Source organism: Rhinopithecus roxellana, chromosome 19 (assembly GCF_007565055.1).
Source record: "Rhinopithecus roxellana isolate Shanxi Qingling chromosome 19, ASM756505v1, whole genome shotgun sequence".
Classification (NCBI taxonomy): domain Eukaryota; kingdom Metazoa; phylum Chordata; class Mammalia; order Primates; family Cercopithecidae; genus Rhinopithecus; species Rhinopithecus roxellana.
Genome location: NC_044567.1, coordinates 22,957,669 through 22,979,918, shown reverse-complemented (window position 1 = coordinate 22,979,918; position 22,250 = coordinate 22,957,669). Strand labels below are relative to the sequence as shown.

The 22,250-nt window shown below is 39.1% G+C and overlaps 1 protein-coding gene across 9 annotated transcripts in view; it reads right to left on the bottom strand.

Annotated features, from left to right (window-relative positions):
- The window catches only part of BCAS3 (BCAS3 microtubule associated cell migration factor), a 733,207-nt gene that overhangs the window by 514,326 nt on the left and 196,631 nt on the right, over nucleotides 1-22,250 (bottom strand). For all 9 annotated transcript variants that reach the window (XM_030922807.1, XM_030922806.1, XM_030922804.1 and 6 more), the window contains one exon: nucleotides 18,005-18,081. In XM_030922807.1, coding sequence (XP_030778667.1) covers nucleotides 18,005-18,081 — 77 coding nt within the window. The remainder of the gene's footprint in view (nucleotides 1-18,004; nucleotides 18,082-22,250) is intronic.

The following is a 22,250-nucleotide window of genomic DNA, read 5'->3' as shown; positions in this document are numbered from 1 at the left end:
AATCAGCCAGGCATGGTGGCACACGCCTGTAATCCTAGCTACTCAGGAGGCTGAAGCAGGAGAATTGCTTGAACCCAGGAAGTGGAGGTTTCAGTGAGCTGAGATCACACCACTACACTCCAGCCCGGGCAACAGAGTGAGACTCTGTCTCAGGGGGAAAAAAAAAACTCAGGCTGTCACTGCTAGGACTAAGGTGTGATCTGGGCACATTCCTGCAGTAGGGGCTGAGAATTGAGTAAAGCATTAGCTGTAGCAGTTACCAATGCAGGGAAGCAAGTGCTGCCAGGACAGAGACTGAGACACGAGCAGGCATGAGTTGCCACTAAGACTTGGTTGCAAGCTGGGCAGAGGCTCCTGCAGCCAGGGATGGGGGTGAGACAGGTATATGCCATTGCCACCAGGACTGGGAGGTGAGCCCCACTAGAACGGGGGTATGAAAGAGACACATTTTCCCCACCTACCAGCCTAGCTGTGGCCACTGAGGCCAGACCTACCCTCTCCAGAGGCAGCTTCAGGGCCCCTCCCCCAAGAACTGATCCTAGGACTACCTTGTCCCCACCTACCATGGCTGGTATCTGCTCTCACCATTGGGGAGCCTGAGAACAAGCCCATCCAGCCTAGTTCTGCCCTCAACCCCCAAATACAGAACATATAACCCAGGGTCCTTGGGACTGCCCAACCCAATCCACTTCTTTGGGTACATAAGCATTCCTCCAGGGGGTCTGAGGTTGGGTCTTATCTCCCTGCCACTGCCTCAACAGCTGGCATCTACCTGCAAATTCCAACTACAGGCCTGGAGAATACCTCCCGAACCCCCAGACCACTGCAGCCACCACCAACATCAACACACACCACTAGGAACAAAAAGAATTATCTTGCCACTGCTACTATCATCACCCATGTCATACTGGCTGCCCAGGGAACCAGGAACCAGCCCACCCACATCGTTCACCACTGGCACTACCAGCATCCAAGCAAGCTACCTGGAAGACCAAGAATCAGCTCACTTGTAACCACCAATATAGGTGCCAGTGTACACTACTCTGGGGCACAAGGATAAGCACACTCAGCCCAATGCTGCCACCACTGCATACTGATGACCAGCCGACCTGGTATCCCAGTCTCCAGCAAAACTTCACCACCGCCACCATGAATAATCACACCCTAATTCATTAAGTAAATAATAAATACCCCTAATGATGTATACAGAAAAAAAAAAAACAGACTACATCACTGCACATACCCAGAATCAAGACCAAAGTGTCCTATCCAACCAGTACTATAGTTACATCTTCATTCATAAAAAAAGTCCTCTACAAAAGTAAATGTAAAAATATGAAGTAACTGTTGCACCAGATATACAAATATCAATGTAAAGACACAGGAAACATGAAAAATAAAATATGACGCCTCCAAAGAAACACAATAACTCTCCAGCCAGATTCCAATCAAAACAAAACTTATGAGAGCCCATATATAGGACTCAAAATAATAATTTAAAACAATCTTGTGAGATACAAGAGAACTCTGAAAAACAATACAGAAAAATCAGAAAAACAATTCAGAATATAAATGAGAAATTTACCAAAGATATAGATAATTTTTTTTTTTTTTTAGACGGAGTCTGGCTATGTCGCCCAGGCTGGAGTGCGGTGGCCGAATCTCAGCTCACTGCAAGCTCCGCCTCCCAGGTTTACGCCATTCTCCTGCCTCCGCCTCCCAAGTAGCTGGGACTACAGGCGCCCGACTCGTCGCCCGGCTAGTTTCTTGTATTCTTTAGTAGAGACGGGGTTTCACCGTATTAGCCAGGATGGTCTCGATCTCCTGACCTTGTGATCCACCCGTCTCGGCCTCCCAAAGTGCTGGGATTACAGGCTTGAGCCACCGCACCCGGCCAAGATAGATAATTTTTTAAAAAGTCAAATAGAAATTCTGGCCAGGTACAGTGGCTCATGCCTGTAATCCCAGCACTTGGGGAGGTCGAGGCAGGAAGACTGCTTGAGCCCAGAAGTTCAAGACCAGTTTGGGCAACATGGCAAGACCCTATCTCTACCAAAAAAAAAAAAAAAAAAAAAAAATTAGCCTGGTGTGGTGGCACACACCTGTAGACCCAGATACTCAGGAAGCTTAGGCAAGAGGATCACCTGAGCCCTGGGAGTCTAGGCTGCAGTGGGCAGTGATTGCACCAGTGAACTTTAGCCTGGATGACAGAGTAAGATCAGTGAGATCCTGTCTCTAAATAAATAAATAAATAAATAAATAAATAAATAAATCTGACTACATCAGGCAAAGGGGAGAATCTCAGAACTTGAAGACAGATCTTTTGAAACAATCCAATCAGATAAAAATAAAGAAAAAATAATTTTAAAAATAAGCGAAGAGACGTTATGACATCTGGGGAAACATAAAGTGTCAAAACATTACAATTATCAGTATTCCTGATATTGAAGAGAGAAAGAAAAAATTTGAAAGCACATTTAATGAAATAACAGATGAAAACTTGCCAAGTCTAACAAAAGTTTGGACATTCAGATACTACAGGCTTAGGAATCCCCAAGCAGATACAATGGAAAAAGGTCTTCTCTAAGGCACATTATAGTCATTGTCTAAAATCAAAGATAAAGAGTGAATCCTAAAAGCAGCAAGAAAAAATAGTGTCTAGTCACACATAAAGGAAACCTCACCACATTAACTGTAGATTTCTTAGCAGAAACTTTACGAGCCAGAAGAGAATGGAATTATATATTAAAGTGTTGAAAGAAAAAAGCATGTCAGCCAAGAATACCGTATCCAGCAAAATTACCCTTCATAAATGAAGGAGAAATAAGGTTTTTTCCAACAAGTAAATTCTGAGAAAAATCATTATCACTATATTGGCCCTACAAGACATGCTCAAAGTAGTCCTAAACCGGGAAGTGAAAGGACAACATTTAGTATCACAAAAACACAACAAACTATGAAACTCACTGGTAAAGCAAAGACACGAAGGAGAAAGAGAAAGAACTCAAAGAGTACCACTGCAAAAATCCACCAAACCAAAACATCAAACAATAAGAGAAAAAGAAAGAAATCAAAAATACATGAAACAACCAGGAAACAATCAACAATACGATAAAAACAAAGCCCTACATATTAATAATGACTTTGAACGTAAACAAAATAACTAATACACTTAAAAGATACAGAATAGCTAAATGGATTTTTTTTTTTTTATACTTTAAGTTCTAGGGTACATGTGCATAACGTGCAGGTTTGTTACATATGTATATTTGTGCCATGTTGGTGTGCTGCACCCATCAACTCGTCAGCACCCATCAATTCATCATTTATACAATGTATAACTCCCCAATGCAATCCCTCCCCCCTCCCCACTCCCCATGATAGGCCCCAGTGTGTGATGTTCCCCTTCCCGAGTCCAAGTGATCTCATTGTTCAGTTCCCCCCATGAGTGAGAACATGCAGTGTTTGGTTTTCTGTTCTTGTGATAGTTTGCTAAGAATGATGGTTTCCAGCTGCATCCATGTCCCTACAAAGGACGCAAACTCATCCTTTTTTATGGCTGCATAGTATTCCATGGTGTATATGTGCCACATTTTCTTTTTTTTTTTTTTTTTATTATACTTTAAGTTCTAGGGTACATGTGCATAACGTGCAGGTTTGTTACATATGTATACTTATGCCATGTTGGTGTGCTGCACCCATCAACTCGTCAGCACCCATCAATTCATCATTTATATCAGGTATAACTCCCCAATGCAATCCCTCCCCCCTCCCCCCTCCCCATGATAGGCCCCAGTGTGTGATGTTCCCCTTCCCGAGTCCAAGTGATCTCATTGTTCAGTTCCCACCTATGAGTGAGAACATGCGGTGTTTGGTTTTCTGTTCTTGTGATAGTTTGCTAAGAATGATGGTTTCCAGCTGCATCCATGTCCCTACAAAGGACGCAAACTCATCCTTTTTTATGGCTGCATAGTATTCCATGGTGTATATGTGCCACATTTTCTTAATCCAGTCTGTCACAGATGGATATTTGGGTTGATTCCAAGTCTTTGCTATTGTGAATAGTGCCACAATAAACATACGTGTGCATGTGTCTTTGTAGTAGAATAATTTATAATCCTTTGGATATATACCCAGTAGTGGGATGGCTGGGTCATATGGTACTTCTAGTTCTAGATCCTTGAGGAATTGCCATACTGTTTTCCATAATGGTTGAACTAGTTTACAATCCCACCAACAGTGTAAAAGTGTTCCTATTTCTCCATATCCTCTCCAACACCTGTTGTTTCCTGATTTTTTAATGATTGCCATTCTAACTGGTGTGAGATGGTATCTCATTGTGGTTTTGATTTGCATTTCTCTGATGGCGAGTGACGATGAGCATTTTTTCATGTGTCTGTTGGCTGTATGAATATCTTCTTTTGAGAAATGTCTGTTCATATCCTTTGCCCACTTTTTGATGGGGTTGTTTTTTTCTTGTATATTTGTTTGAGTTCTTTGTAGATTCTGGATATTAGCCCTTTGTCAGATGAGTAGATTGCAAAAATGTTCTCCCATTCTGTAGGTTGCCTGTTCACTCTGATGGTAGTTTCTTTTGCTGTGCAGAAGCTCTTTAGTTTAATTAGATCCCAATTGTCAGTTTTGGCTTTTGCTGCCCTTGCTTTTGGTGTTTTAGACATGAAGTCCTCGCCCATGCCTATGTCCTGAATGGTACTACCTAGATTTTCTTCTAGGGTTTTTATGGTATTAGGTCTAACATTTAAGTCTCTAATCCATCTTGAATTAATTTTCGTATAAGGAGTAAGGAAAGGATCCAGTTTCAGCTTTCTACTTATGGCTAGCCAATTTTCCCAGCACTATTTATTAAATAGGGAATCCTTTCCCCATTTCTTGTTTCTCTCAGGTTTGTCAAAGATCAGATGGCTGTAGATGTGTGGTATTATTTCTGAGGACTCTGTTCTGTTCCATTGGTCTATAGCTCTGTTTTGGTACCAGTACCATGCTGTTTTGGTTACTGTAGCCTCGTAGTATAGTTTGAAGTCAGGTAGCGTGATGCCTCCAGCTTTGTCCTTTTCACTTAGGATTGTCTTGGCAATGCGGGCTCTTTTTTGGTTCCATATGAACTTTAAAGCAGTTTTTTTCAATTCTGTGAAGAAACTCATTGGTAGCTTGATGGGGATGGCATTGAATCTATAATTAACCTTGGGCAGTATGGCCATTTTCACGATATTGATTCTTCCTATCCATGAGCATGGTATGTTCTTCCATTTGTTTGTGTCCTCTTTGATTTCACTGAGCAGTGGTTTGTAGTTCTCCTTGAAGAGGTCCTTTACATCCCTTGTAAGTTGGATTCCTAGGTATTTTATTCTCTTTGAAGCAATTGTGAATGGAAGTTCATTCCTGATTTGGCTCTCTGCTTGTCTGTTACTGGTGTATAAGAATGCTTGTGATTTTTGCACATTAATTTTGTATCCTGAGACTTTGCTGAAGTTGCTTATCAGCTTAAGGAGATTTTGGGCTGAGACGATGGGGTTTTCTAAATATACAATCATGTCATCTGCAAACAGGGACAATTTGACTTCTTCTTTTCCTAACTGAATACCCTTGATTGCTTTCTCTTGCCTGATTGCCCTAGCCAGAACTTCCAACACTATGTTGAATAGGAGTGGTGAGAGAGGGCATCCCTGTCTTGTACCAGTTTTCAAAGGGAATTTTTCCAGTTTTTGCCCATTCAGAATGATATTAGCTGTGGGTTTGTCATAAATAGCTCTTATTATTTTGAGGTACGTTCCATCAATACCGAATTTATTGAGCGTTTTTAGCATGAAGGGCTGTTGAATTTTGTCAAAAGCCTTTTCTGCATCTATTGAGATAATCATGTGGTTCTTGACTTTGGTTCTGTTTATATGCTGGATTATGTTTATTGATTTGCGAATGTTGAACCAGCCTTGCATCCCAGGGATGAAGCCCACTTGATCATGGTGGATAAGCTTTTTGATGTGCTGCTGAATCCGGTTTGCCAGTATTTTATTGAGAATTTTTGCATCGATGTTCATCAGGGATATTGGTCTAAAATTCTCTTTTTTTGTTGTGTCTCTGCCAGGCTTTGGTATCAGGATGATGTTGGCCTCATAAAATGAGTTAGGGAGGATTCCCTCTTTTTCTATTGATTGGAATAGTTTCAGAAGGAATGGTACCAGCTCCTCCTTGTACCACTGGTAGAATTCAGCTGTGAATCCATCTGGTCCTGGACTTTTTTTGGTGGGTAGGCTATTAATTGTTGCCTCAATTTCAGAGCCTGCTATTGGTGTATTCAGGGATTCAACTTCTTCCTGGTTTAGTCTTGGGAGAGTGTAAGTGTCCAGGAAATTATCCATTTCTTCTAGATTTTCTAGTTGATTTGCGTAGAGGTGTTTATAGTATTCTCTGATGGTAGTTTGTATTTCTGTGGGGTCAGTGGTGATATCCCCTTTATCATTTTTTATTGCATCTATTTGATTCCTCTCTCTTTTCTTATTTATTAGTCTTGCTAGCGGTCTGTCAATTTTGTTGATCTTTTCAAAAAACCAACTCCTGGATTCATTGATTTTTTGGAGGGTTTTTTGTGTCTCTATCTCATTCAGTTCTGCTCTGATCTTAGTTATTTCTTGCCTTCTGCTAGCTTTTGAATGTGTTTGCTCTTGCCTCTCTAGTTCTTTTAATTGTGATGTTATAGTGTCAATTTTAGATCTTTCCTGCTTTCTCTTGTGGGCATTTAGTGCTATAAATTTCCCTCTACACACTGCTTTAAATGTGTCCCAGAGATTCTGGTATGTTGTAACTTTGTTCTCATTGGTTTCAAAGAACATCTTTATTTCTGCCTTCATTTCGTTACGTACCCAGTAGTCATTCAGGAGCAGGTTGTTCAGTTTTCATGTAGTTGAGCGGTTTTGATTGAGTTTCTTAGTTCTGAGTTCTAGTTTGATTGCACTGTGGTCTGAGAGACAGTTTGTTATAATTTCTGTTCTTTTACATGCTGAGGAGTGCTTTACTTCCAATTATGTGGTCAATTTTGGAATAAGTGTGATGTGGTGCTGAGAAGAATGTATATTCTGTTGATTTGGGGTGGAGAGTTCTATAGATGTCTATTAGGTCCGCTTGGTGCAGAGATGAGTTCAATTCCTGGATATCCTTGTTAACTTTCTGTCTCGTTGATCTGTCTAATGTTGACAGTGGAGTCTTGAAGTCTCCCATTATTATTGTATGGGAGTCTAAGTCTCTTTGTAAGTCTCTAAGGACTTGCTTTATGAATCTGGGTGCTCCTGTATTGGGTGCATATATATTTAGGATAGTTAGCTCTTCCTGTTGAATCGATCCCTTTACCATTATGTAATGGCCTTCTTTGTCTCTTTTGATCTTTGATGGTTTAAAGTCTGTTTTATCAGAGACTAGGATTGCAACCCCTGCTTTTTTTTGTTCTCCATTTGCTTGGTAGATCTTCCTCCATCCCTTTATTTTGAGCCTATGTATGTCTCTGCATGTGAGATGGGTCTCCTGAATACAGCAGACTGATGGGTCTTGACTCTTTATCCAGTTTGCCAGTCTGTGTCTTTTAATTGGAGCATTTAGTCCATTTACATTTAAGGTTAATATTGTTATGTGTGAACTTGATCCTGCCATTATGATATTAACTGGTTATTTTGCTCGTTAGTTGATGCAGTTTCTTCCTAGCCTCGATTGTGTTTACATTTTGGCATGTTTTTGCAATGGCTGGTAGCGGTTGTTCCTTTCCATGTTTAGGGCTTCCTTCAGGGTCTCTTTTAAGGCAGGCCTGGTGGTGACAAAATCTCTAAGCATTTGCTTATCTGTAAAGGATTTTATTTCTCCTTCACTTATGAAATTTAGTTTGGCTGGATATGAAATTCTGGGTTTAAAATTCTTTTCTTTAAGAACGTTGAATATTGGCCCCCACTCTCTTCTGGCTTGTAGAGTTTCTGCCGAGAGATCTGCTGTTAGTCTGGTGGGCTTCCCTTTGTGGGTAACCCAACCTTTCTCTCTGGCTGCCCTTAAGATTTTTTCCTTCATTTCAACTTTGGTGAATCTGGCAATTATGTGTCTTGAAGTTGCTCTTCTCGAGGAGTATCTTTGTGGCGTTCTCTGTATTTCCTGAATTTGAACGTTGGCCTGCCCTACTAGGTTGGGGAAGTTCTCCTGGATGATATCCTGAAGAGTGTTTTCCAACTTGGATCCATTTTCCCCTTCACTTTCAGGCACCCCAATCAGACGTAGATTTGGTCTTTTTACATAATCCCATACTTCTTGTAGGCTTTGTTCATTTCTTTTTCTTCTTTTTTCTTTTGGTTTCTCTTCTCGCTTCATTTCATTCATTTGATCCTCAATCACTGATACTCTTTCTTCCAGTTGATCGAGTCGGTTACTGAAGCTTGTGCATTTGTCACGTATTTCTCGTGTCATGGTTTTCATCTCTGTCATTTCGTTTATGACCTTCTCTGCATTAATTAGTCTAGCTGTCAATTCTTCCACTCTTTTTTCAAGATTTTTAGTTTCTTTGCACTGGGTACGTAATTCCTCCTTTAGCTCTGAGAAGTTTGATGGACTGAAGCCTTCTTCTCTCATCTCGTCAAAAGTCATTCTCTGACCAGCTTCAATCCGTTGCTGGTGATGGGCTGCGCACCTTTGCAGGGGGAGATGCGCTCTTATTTTTTGAATTTCCAGCTTTTCTGCCCTGCTTTTTCCCCATCTTTGTGGTTTTATCTGTCTCTGGTCTTTGATGATGGTGACGTACTGATGGGGTTTTGGTATAGGTGTCCTTCCTGTTTGATAGTTTTCCTTCTGACAGTCAGGACCCTCAGCTATAGGTCTGTTGGAGATTGCTTGAGGTCCACTCCAGACCCTGTTTGCCTGGGTATCAGCAGCAGAGGTTGCAGAAGATAGAATATTGCTGAACAGCGAGTGTACCTGTCTGATTCTTACTTCGGAAGCTTCCTCTCAGGGGTGTACTCCACCCTGTGAGGTGTGGGGTGTCAGACTGCCCCTAGTGGGGGATGTCTCCCAGCTAGGCTACTCAGGGGTCAGTGACCCACTTGAGCAGGCAGTCTGTCCGTTCTCAGTTCTCAACCTCCGTGTTGGGAGATCCACTGCTCTCTTCAAAGCTGTCAGAGTCGTTCGCATCTGCTCAGGCCTCTGCTACTTCCCCTGTTGTTTTTTTAGCTGAGCCCTGCCCCCAGAGGTGGAGTCTATAGAGACAAGCAGGTTTCCTTGAGCTGCTGTGAGCTCCACCCAGTTCGAGCTTCCCAGCGGCTTTGTTTACCTACTTAAGCCTCAGCAATGGCGGGCTCCCCTCCCCCAGCCTCGCTGCTGCCTTGCGGTTAGATCACTGCAGACTGCTGTGTTAACAATGAGGGAGGCTCCGTGGGCGTGGGACCCTCCCGGCCAGGTGAGGGATATATTCTTCTGGTGTGCCCATTTGCTGAAAGCGTGGTATTGGGGTGGGAGTTACCCGATTTTCCAGGTGTTGTGTGTCTCAGTTCCCCTGGCTAGGGAAAGGGATTCCCTTCCCCCTTGCGCTCCCCAGGTGAGGCGATGCCTCGCCCTGCTTCAGCTCTCGCTGGTCAGGCTGCAGCAGCTGACCAGCACCGATTGTCCGGCACTCCCTAGTGAGATGACCCCAGTACCTCCGTTGAAAATGCAGAAATCACCGGTCTTCTGTGTCACTCGCGCTGGGAGTTGGAGACTGGAGCTGTTCCTATTCGGCCATCTTGCTCCCTAAATGGATTTTTTTAAGTGACCCAACTATATGCTCCTTACAAGATGCTCACCTTACCATAAAGACATATGTAGACTAAAAGTAAAGGGGAAAAAAAAGATATTCCACACAAATGGAAACCAAAAGTAAACAGGAGTAGTTATACTTGTATTAGATAAAACAAACTCTAAAGTCAAAACCAGTTGGAAAAAAAAAAAAAAGACAAAGAAGGTCATTGTATAATGATAAAGGGATCAATTCAGCAAAAGGATGTAATAGTGCTAAATATATATGCACTCAACACTGGAGTACACATGTTCGTAAAGCAAATTATTACTATATACTATATCTAAAGAGAGATAAACTGAAACACAGTAATAGTGGAGGACTTCAAAACTCCTCTCAGCATTAAACAGATCATCTAGCCAGAAAATCAACAAAGAAACATTGGATTTAAACTGGACTTTATTTATTTATTTATTTATTTATTTATTGAGACAGAGTCTCGCTCTGTCACCCAGGCTGGAGTGCAGCGATCTCAGCTCAACACAACTTCCACCTCCTGGGTTCAAGTGGTTCTCTTGCCTTAGCCTCCCAAATGGCTGGGATTAAAGGCGCACGCCACCATGCCTGGCTATTTTTGTATTTTTAGTAGAGATGGGATTTTGCCACGTTGGCCACGCTGGACTTGAATTCCTGACCTCAAGTAATTCACCAGGCTTAGCCTCCCAAAGTGCTGGGATTACAGGCATGTGCCACTGTGCCTGGCCTAAAACTGGACTTTAGACCCAATGGACTTAACGGACACTTACAGAGCATTCTATCCAATAACTGCAGAATATGCATTCTTAGCCAATAGAACATTCTCCATGATAGATCATATGTTAGGCCACAAGTCTCAATACATTTTTAAAAACTGAACCATATCAAGTATCTTCTCAGACCACAATGGACTAAAACGAGAAATAAATACCAAAAGGGACTCTGGAAACTTTACAAATACATGGAAATCAAATAACATGCCCCTGAACACTACTGAGTCAATTCTTTAAAATCTTGAAACAAATGATGATCTTGAAACACAACATACCAAAACTGGGGAATCCAGCAAAAGCTGTGCTGACAGAAGTTTACAACAATAAATGCCTACATCAAAAAAGTACAAAGGTTACAAATTAACAACCTACAATGCACCCAAAGGAGCTAAAAAAGAATAAACCAAATCCATAATTAGCAGAAGAAATAAAGTAATAAACAGCAGAACTAAGCAAAATAGACTAAAGAAACAATACAAAAGATCAATGAATAAAAAATTGGTTCTTCAAAAAGATAAACAAAATTGATAAACACTAGCTAGATTAACCAAGAAAGGAAAGACCCAGATAAACAAAATGAGAAATGAAAAAGAGAACATTACAACTGATACCACAGAAATGCAATAGATCAGCAAACTATTATAAAAAGCTATACACTGAAAATCGGAAAAATCTAGAGGAAATGGATAAATTCCTGGAAACATACAACCTAACCTAACAAGACTGAATCAGGAAAAAACAGAAATCTGAGCGGACCAATAATGAATAAGGAGAGTGAGTAGGTAATAAAGTCTCCCAAAAAGCAAGCCCAGGACTAGACAGATTTACAGTTGGATCCTACCAAATGTACAAAAAAGAACACTAATTTTCCTGAAAGTATTCCAAAAAAATAAAAGAGGAAGAAACTCTCCCTAACTCATTCTATGAGGCCAACATCATCTGATACCAAAACCAGACAAGGACACCACAAAAAAGAAAACTATAGGCCAAGATCCCTGATGAACACAGACACAAAAATCTTCAAGAAAATGCTAGAAAATAGAAAACAACAGCACATCAAAAGTATAACACACCACAATCAAGGGGGATTTATTCCAGAGACATGGGGATGGTTCAACATATGTAAATCAATAAGCGATAATCACATCAACAGAATGAAGGACAAAAACCATATGATCATCTCAATAGATACAAGAAAAAAGCATTTAATAAAATTCAACATCCCTTCATGATAAAAACTCTTAACAAACTAGGCATAGAAGGAAATTACCTCAAAGTAATAAAGACCATATATGACAAAACCACAGCTAATATCAGGCTGACTGGGGAAAAGTTAAAAGCCTTTCCTCTAAGATTTAGTACAAGACAAGGATGCCCACTTCACCACTCCTATTTGACACAGTACTGGAAGTCCTAGCTAAAGCAATCAGGCAATAGAAAGAAAGAAAAGGCATCCAAATTGGGAAAGTAGAAGCCACATTGCCCCTCTTTGCTGATGACATGATCTTATATCTAGAAAAACCTAATGATTTCACACACACACACACAAAAATCTTAGATTTGCTAAATGAATTCAGTAAAGTTGCAGGATATAAAATTAACATACAAAATTTAATAGCATTGGTGTCTATACACCAATAATGATCTAGCAGAGAGGGAATCACATTTACAATAGCTACAGAAAAAATACATAAGAAGAAATTTAACCAAGGAGGTGAAAGATCTCTACAAGAAAAACTACAAAACACTGATGAAAAAAATTGCAAACACCAACAAATGGAAAAACATCCCAAGTTCATGAATTGAAAGAATCAATATGATTTAAATGACCATACTGCCCAGAGAAATCTACAGATTCAGCACAATTCTGATCAAATTATTAATGTTTTTTCCACAGAATTGGAAAAAAACAATCCTAAAGTTTATAAGGAAGCAAAAAAAAAAAAAAAAAAAAAAAAAAAAAAATAGCCAAAGCAAGCAGTCCTAAGCAAAAATAAAAACTCAGGAAGCATCACACTGCCTAATTTCAAACTATACTACAAGTCTGCAGTAACTAAAACAGCATGGTACTGGTACAAAAATAGACACATAGGCTGGGCATGGTGGCTCATGCCTATAATCCCAGCACTTTGGGAGGCCAAGGTGAGTGGATCACTTGAGGTCAGGAGTTTGAGACCAGCCTGGCCAACATGATAAAACTCCATTTCTACTAAAAATACAAAAATTAGCCAGGTGTGGTAGCATATGCCTATAGTGCCAGCTACTCAGGAGTCTGAGGTGAGAGAATCACTTGAACCCAGCAGGTGGGGGTTGCAAACAAGCAGAGATTATGCCAGCCTGGGCAACAGAGCTAGACTCTGTCGGGAAAAAAAAAGATACATAGGTCAATAGAACTGAACAGAGAACTAAATAACATCAGATACTTACAACCAACTGATCTTTTTTGTTAACAAAGTTGACAAAAATACACAATGGAGAATGGACACCCTATTCAATAAATGGTGCTGGGAAAATTGGCTAGCCATATGCAGAAGAATGAAACCAGACCCCTATCTCTTACAATATACAAAAATTAACTCAAGATGGATTAAAGACCTATATGTAAGAACTGAAACTATAGAAATCCTAGAAGAAAACCTAGGGAAAAACTCTTCTAGACATTGTCCTAGGCAAGGAATTTATGACAAAGACATCAAAAACAAAGGCAACAAAAATAGACAAATGAGACTTAATTAAACTAAAAAGTTCCTGCACAGCAAGAGAAATAATCGATAGAGTAAACAGATAAACTACACAATGGGAGAAAATATTTGTAAATTATGCACTCAACTAAGAATCTACAAGAAACTCAAACAATTGAACCAGAAAAAAACAAACTCCATTAAAAACCCCAAAGAACAGAAACAGACATTTCTCAAAAGGAACATAAATGGCCAACAAACAAATGAAAAAAAAAGTTCAACATCACTAATATTCAGAGAAATGCAACTTGAAACCACACCAAGATATCATCTTACACCAGTGAAAACGGCTATTCTTTTTTTATTTTTATTTTTATTTTTGAGACAGTTTCATTCTTCTTGGCCAGACTGGAGTGCGACAGCACAATTTTGGCTCACCGCAACCTCCACCTCCCAGGTTCAAGCGATTCTCCTGCCTCGCCCTCCCGAGTAGCTGGGACTACAGGTGCACGCCACCATGTCCGGCTAATTTTTTGTATTTTTAGTAGAGACAGGGTTTCACTATGTTGGTCAGGCTGGTCTCAAACTCCTGGCCTCACGTGATCCGCCCACCTTGGCCTCCCAAAGTGCTGGGATTATAAGCATGAGCCACCGTGCCGGGCCAAAAATGGCTATTCTTAAAAAGTCAAAAACAGCCGGAAACTGGGGCTCACGCCTATAATCCCAGCACTCTGGGAGGCCGAGGTGGGCGGATCACCTGAGATCGGAAGTTCAGGACCAGCCTGACCAACACGGAGAAACCCCGTCTCTACTAAAAATACAAAATTAGCCAGGCATGGTGGCGCATGTCTGTACTCCCAGCTACTTGGGAGGCTGAGACAGGAGAATCACTTGAACCCAGGAGGCGGAGGTTGCGGTGAGCCGAGATCACGCCATTGCACTCCAGCCTGGGCAACAAAAGCGAAACTCCGTCTCAAAAAAACTCAGTCAAAAACAACAGATGTTGACATGAATATGGAGAAAAGGGGATGCTTATACACTGTTGGTGGGAATGTAAATTAGTTCAATCTCTATGGAAAACAGTATGGAGATTTCTCAAAGAACTAAAAATAGAATTACCATTCGACCCAGCAATCCCACCACTGAGTATCTAACCAAAGGAAAAGAAATCATGAATTTAAAAAGGACATGCACTTGTATGTTCATCACAGTACTAGTCACAATAGCAAAGTCATGGAACCAAACTATCTATCAGCAGTTGATTATTTGAATAAAGAAAATATGGTTATACCCACCATGGAATACTATGCAGCCACAGAAAGAATGAAATCATGTCCTTTGTGGCAACATGCATGGAGCTGGAGGCCATTACCCTAAGTGAACTAACTCAGAAACAGAAAATCAAAAATAGCATGTTCTCACTTACAAATGAGAGCTAAACAATGGGTACACATGATGATGAAAATGGAAATACACAGTGGGGACTCCAAAAGGGGGAGGGAGGAGGCAGCAGAGGGTTCAAAAGTCACTTATCGGGTACAATGTTCAATATCTGGATGATGGATACATTAGAAGCCCAATCTCCACCCTTACACAATATACCTATGTAACAAACATGCACCTGGACCCTGTGAATCTTAAAACAAAACAAAGATACACGGCTTCTTCAGATTTTATAGTCAAAGAGCATTTTCACTGAAAGAGACTGGTACCCCAAAATTTAATTCAATTTTACAATTGCATACTCAGCCCCAAAGCTAAAACAATTAGAAACTAATAAATGCTAGCTCTTATGAAAATACTATGTAAGGACATTTATCTAGAAATATTTCTAGATGAAAGCACAACATTTGATTCACAAACTCCTTGTGAAGGCCACTACGCTGTCTGGTCTCTGTACATGACACCAGATATTAACATATATTCCTGAAGAGGGAAAACTCGTGCATATTCAGGCTATGCATCTATGAAGGGAGTTATTTCCCCTCAAAGGCAATATGTAACTATTTACATATTACCTCCACTTCCAGATGGGCAGTCCGCCACGTGAGAATACATCCACAAGACCCAAGGGACAATTTATACATCTTTGTCTTGAATGTTTCCAGCACTCAAGGGAAATGCTTAACAGATAGAAACGTTAGAAGATACCATTGTGTCACTACACTTACTTGTATGCCTCTTGTTTTAAAAGAATTAATTTGAAAGAGTCATTTTTATAAGATATACTGGAAAATCGAGAAAGAAAAAAAGGGAATATAAATACAGAATTCAGTAAGATGTAACATATCTAGTAGTTACAGACAGACTTAGGGATAAGATCTCAAAGAATTTATCCAAAAAAATAATTTTCTTCAGTAGTTTCTTGATTTTTGTACATTCCAGAGGCTAGAGATTTAGTAGATTTAGCTTTACCAAATAGCTACTTTAGTTACCACATCCTAATTTTGTCAAGAACTATTTCATATTAATTCATATTAATCTCAAGATACCTATGTCCTGAATTACCTAGGTTTTCTTCTAGGGTTTTTATGGTATTAGGTCTAACATTTAAGTCTCTAAAACACCAAAAGCAACGGCAGCAAAAGCAAAAATTGACAAATGGGATCTAATTAAACTAAAGAGCTTCTGCACAGCAAAAGAAACTACCATCAGAGTGAACAGGCAACCTACAGAATGGGAGAACATTTTTGCAATCTACTCATCTGACAAAGGGCTAATATCCAGAATCTACAAAGAACTCAAACAAATATACAAGAAAAAAACAAACAACCCCATCAAAAAGTGGGCAAAGGATATGAACAGACATTTCTTAAAAGAAGACATTCATACAGCCAACAGACACATGAAAAAATGCTCATCATCACTCGCCATCAGAGAAATGCAAATCAAAACCACAATGAGATACCATCTCACACCAGTTAGAATGGCAATCATTAAAAAGTCAGGAAACAACAGGTGTTGGAGAGGATGTGGAAAAATAGGAACACTTTTACACTGTTGGTGGGATTGTAAACTAGTTCAACCATTATGGAAAACAGTATGGCGATTCCTCAAGGATCTAGAACTAGATGTACCATAGGACCCAGCCATCCCACTACTGGGTATATACCCAAAGGATTATAAATCATGCTGCTATAAAGACACATGCACACGTATGTTTATTGCAGCACTATTCACAATAGCAAAGACTTGGAATCAACCCAAATGTCCATCAGTGACAGACTGGATTAAGAAAATGTGGCACATATACACCATGGAATACTATGCAGCCATAAAAAAGGATGAGTTTGCATCCTTTGTAGGGACATGGATGCAGCTGGAAACCATCATTCTTAGCAAACTATCACAAGAACAGAAAACCAAACACCGCATGTTCTCACTCATAGGTGGGAACTGAACAATGACATCACTTGGACTCGGGAAGGGGAACATCACACACCGGGGCCTATCATGGGGAGGGGGGAGCGGGGAGGGATTGCATTGGGAGTTATACCTGATATAAATGATGAATTGATGGGTGCTGATGAGTTGATGGGTGCAGCACACCAACATGGCACAAGTATACACATGTAACAAACCTGCACATTATGCACATGTACCCTAGAACTTAATGTATAATAAAAAAAAATTTAAAAAAAAAAGAATTTAGATACAACTTTGTTCAGCAGATTTGACACTGTTTATTAAAAGACATTTAAAATTAAAAAAAAAAGAAAAAAAAATCTCAAGATACAATGCAACCAGCAAAAACAAAACCAAAAATAGCAATCTTCTTTTAGAAGATTTCTTTCTATATTCACATGCAGGGTACTAAATGGAATTAAAAGAACTTTACCTTTCTTTTTGAAGATTCAAATTTACCTTTTTCCTTAGACATAAATAAAATTCCTAGTGCATACAGTATCTTCACTTACTATGATGACCTTAATAAATAAACTGATAAATAACTGACAAAGTCAACAAAATGTAAACATCTGTGATTTAATTATTAAAACAAATGGCTGAACCCTTGTTTAGATATAATTGTTAGCATATAGTTAATGTCAATTAAATTATTCTTTTTTTTTTTTCTTTTTTTGAGACAGGGTCTCACTCTGTTGCCCAGACTGGAGTGCAGTGGTGCGATCTCAGCTCACTACAACCTCCGCCTCCCAGGCTCAAGTGATTCTCCTGCCTCAGCCTCCTGAGTAGCTGGGATTACAGGCGCGTGCCACCAGGCCTGGCTAATTTTTGTATTTTTAGTAGAGACAGGGTTTCACCATGTTAGTCAGGCTGGTCTCAAACTCCTGACCTTAAATGATCCACCTGCCTCAGCCTCCCAAAGTGCTGGGATTACAGGTGTGAACTATCACGCCCAGCCCTGTCAATTAAATTATTCTATGCCCAGGTTTCTAATCTACCAATGAAGACAGACGTTACTCCTGCCTCCTAATTTCTGAAAAGTCAGAAACTACTTTCCTTAATACCACTACTGTGGTCATCTCAATGCTGTACTTTAATAGGATGAAGTTCTTTATATAAAACCAAGCTTAAACAATTAAGGTTCTACAGAGTCTGGACTTCATGACAACTGCCAAACATTTATAAATCCTTAAAAGAGTTCAATTATTAGTTGCACAATTAAAACCAAACCAAAGCAAATGAACTAGTAAGTTAAACATTTATTACTGGTAATCACCTATGGAGCATAGGTATTTATTATGGAAAATCCTTCAACACTTGCTCCATTACAAATAATCCAAACACAGGCCACGTCTTACCTTGTTTTCTGCATAAGCAAGCCAGCGGCTCCCAAGAGCAATAGGATTCATGTTTGGCCCTGGACATGGATAGCAGCCTGAAAAATTTCAAATGGCACTATTGAGAAATTTCTTAGTAACTTTTCTGTTGGTGCATCATGTCGATGCCAGAAAAACAGAAAAATCAAATGCTTATATTTTTTCAAGTCTCACATAAAATTCCCGTAACACTAGTAATTATTTTGTTAGCTAAGCATTTTTTGCCCTCTATTTAGTTTCCTTTTGGCTTAATTCTTTCCCAATAAGAAACAAATCTGGAAAGAACTGGTCATCACTTTCAGCAAACACTGGGCATTTTGTACAGTTATTCCTAAACAAGAGAATGAAGTTAAGAGGGGCCATTTTAAGTCTAACACTCATAAATCAAGGAAGAATTTTGGGAGAGGAGAGAGAAATGATATGACAGGTTCAGGAATTTAAAGACAAAAGAAAATGAGACTATCAGACATGATACTACAATGCGGAGAGAAAAAGAACGAGTATTTGACCTCATTGAGGCCAATGAGGACAAGTAACTCTGAAAGCCTGCCTCCACAGAAAGATGTTGGGGAACTGCATAATCCTTTGTATTTACATTTCACTCAATATCATTCATCTTGTTTGCAGTTCTAGCCAATAACAACAGTTAATTGTTCTATGACATATATTTACTGTTTATTTTCTATCTTCCTCCAACTTGATTAGAGGGATATATAAATTGAAGAATCTGTTTTCTTCACCACTGGCTCTCCCCTGCCACCACTCGCTACTCATTCTGACTATGTTCTTATTGCTATGCTCAAAAGCACTAAAGAAGCACACCTTACTGTCGCTTCCAGTATATAGCCATTTTGAGCCCAGCTCCCTAAACTGCCATCTATCTTGAATTTTTGTCTTGAAAAGAAAATAATAAACTTATAGAGAAGAGACAGACCCTAAAACAAAGTCCACACAAATAAAATAAAAGCTTTCTCATTTTATTGCTCACTTTTTAAAAAACTGTTCATTTATGCTACTGTTTGAAGGAATATGTTTGCAATACTTTGGGTTTCTGGAAAACTGACCTCAGGTTAACTGTAATATTACTATTATCTATTAAATGCATATTATGGAAACATATATAGGATAAAAATGCACTAAAATTGTACAAAGACAACATGCTCTAATATAAATTGTGTACTATTTACACAATTGATTAGATTCTTATTGAATAAATTAATCTTATTCATTAATATAATTTTATATGAGTATGTATACATGTATTCCACTGACAATTTCAGAGCTGAAGAAATGGGATAAATATGATCTATAAGAAAGTTTTGCCCCTTTTAAAATTTGTCATGAAAAACAGAATCAAGTACCTGTGAACTGTGGTGTCACATTAGACATAGCTAATCTCCTGAATTAGCTTTAAAACTAAATAATCTAACTCTCAGTCAATTCTGATAACCACTTTAACCTCACAAATACAAAAGGATCCTAAGGAAAAACAGTTTACAATTCTTCATTTCATCTTTTGAGTCCATATTTTTAGAGTTCAGTGGATCTCAAGAATTACAGTATATTGTAATGAAAACAACCATTTTCCTGCTTGCCAAAAGAATGCTTTATAGCTGGAATCAGAGAACATAAGCCACTTAGCACCATCCCAACCTTATAAGCATGACTCCTTTAAAGATTAACCTTTGCCTCTAGGTAAACTCTGAAAACAAGTGCGGGGGTTGGGGGAACATGAATGTCTATAATACTAGGCCTAATTCTAACATGTTTACAATGTTTTTGGACAAAGAAAGAAAATTGGATGTTAAAAGAACTCATTTCCCAATTTAAATGAATGTAAAAATTTTTTAGAAGCACACTATATTTTTCCATTACTAAAAAAGTAATTAAGAAGGTACATAAGCATGATGCAATTTTAGATGGCATCCTTCCAGAAAGTGGTCCTAATGGAGAGGCGACCTGAACTCTTTTCAAAAAACAAAAAACTGAACTACCCTCTGTGATACTTTGCCTTATTTTTTGTGGCAAGGACAAATAAAAAGTCTGAGCTCTTTTTTTTTAAGAAAACAGGTATTTACATTTATAAGTCAACTGATTTTCAACAAGAATACCAAGACAAGTCAATGGTGAAAGAAGTCTTTTCAACAAATGGTGCTGGGACTACTGGATATCCAAATGCAAAAGCATTTAGACTGGAATGAAGGTGGACCCCTAGCTCACACCACATACAAAAATGGAACAAAGGTTTAAATATAAAAGCTAAACAATTAAATTCTTAGGACAAAATATTGCAAATTTTCATGACCTTGGATTAGGCAATGGTTTCTTACATAGGACAAAAGAAAAATACATAAATCGGACTTCATCAAAGCAAATGCAAATTTAACATGCTTTAAAGGACACCATCAAGAAAGTGAAAAGACCAGGCCAGGTGCAGTGTCTCACATCTGTAATCCCAGCACCTTGGGAGGCCGAGGCAGGTGGATCATGAGGTCAGGAGATCGAGACCATCCTGGCTAACATGGTGAAATCCCGTCTCTACTAAAAATACAAAAAATTAGCTGGGTGTGGTGGCGGGCGCCTGTAGTCCCAGCTACCTGGGAGGCTGAGGCAGGAGAATGGCGTGAACCCAGGAGGCAAAGCTTGCAGTGAGCCAAGATTGCGCCACTGCACTCCAGCCTGGGAGACAGCGCGACTTTGTTTCAAAAACAAACAAACAAACAAAAAAAAAAAAAAAAAGAAGAAAGTGAAAAGACAATCTAAAGAATGAGGGAACATTTTTTGCAAAAAATATATCTGATAAGTGACATATCTACAATATAAAAATTACTATTACCACTCAGTATTGAAAAGACAAATAATTTTAAAATGGACAAAGATATACAAATGGCAAATAAACACATAAAAATGGTCAGTGTCATTAGCCATCAGGGAAATTCAAATTTCAAAATTACAAAAACTTGTAGCTAAATGTTCATACCCAAGAGAACATATGTCCACTGAAAAACTTGTGCACTGGTGTTCATACAAGCATTATCAACAACAGCCCAAAAGTAGAAACAAATCAAATATCTGTCAACTAATGATCAGAAAATGTGGCATATGGCTGGGCGCAGTGGCTCACGTCTGTAATCCCAGCACTTTTGGAGGCCAAGGCAGGCGGATCACAAGGTCAAGAGATCAAGACTATCCTGGCCAATATGATAAAACCCCATCTCTACTAAAAATACAAAAATTAGCTGGGTGTGGTGGTGGGCGCCTGTAATACCAGCTACTTGAGAGGCTGAGGCAGGAGAATCACCTGAACCCAGGAGGCGGAGGTTGCAGTGAGCCGAGATTGCGCCACAGCACTCCAGCCTGGAGACAGAGCGAGACTCCATCTCAAAGAAAAACAAAAAACAACAACAATAAAAATGTGAACATCCTCCCCAGAAAAACACATAAGCATATAAAACATTAAATACCATTTCACAGATTTGTTTAACCATCATACACAGCTGATTAACAACTCTCATAAGTTTTTATGAGTTTTGAGTTTAAAACTCCTGTTTTATTTTTGGTTTACTTTTCATGTATACGAAGCATACCATGAATTTCAGAGTACTGCCATTATAAGACTCAATGGGTGAGAACTGTGTGCAGAGAATGAAAAAGTCACAACTTGGTTCATTGCATACATATTCACTGAGTGTCCACTATGTATCCGGCACCAGCACATGCCCTAAAAACATCATAGTGACCTTGTCCATCTTATGGAGAACCCAGAAAAACAAACATAGGTCTAACTTTTAATGTAAGCTGAACTTAGAACTCACACTAATCTATCGATGAATTCTCATAAATATTACAAACCTGTTTCTTCATATAAAAGCAAAGCTCCTCTTTCAAAATTTAAAGATAATTTTGCACTTTAAAGTAAAATTTCCATACCTATTTGTTCTGTTTGTTATCAATCATTAACATAAATGAAGAACACATTAAAACCAAGAAATAACACTAAGATTATAAGAAATAAGTTTTCTCCTCCAAGTAAAAACAGACACCAATGGAACAAGATTGCTTACTGTACATTCCTTTGATCTCTCTGGAGACTTCATATCTACCTTTCAATTTAAGAACACTGAAAATGACTGCTAATGACATCTATCGGTCTTTGTCTTTTGTTTTCCTAATCATACATGGGTTTTGGATTTCCACATCAGACAGCTGCCCAAGGCGACTTTTTCTT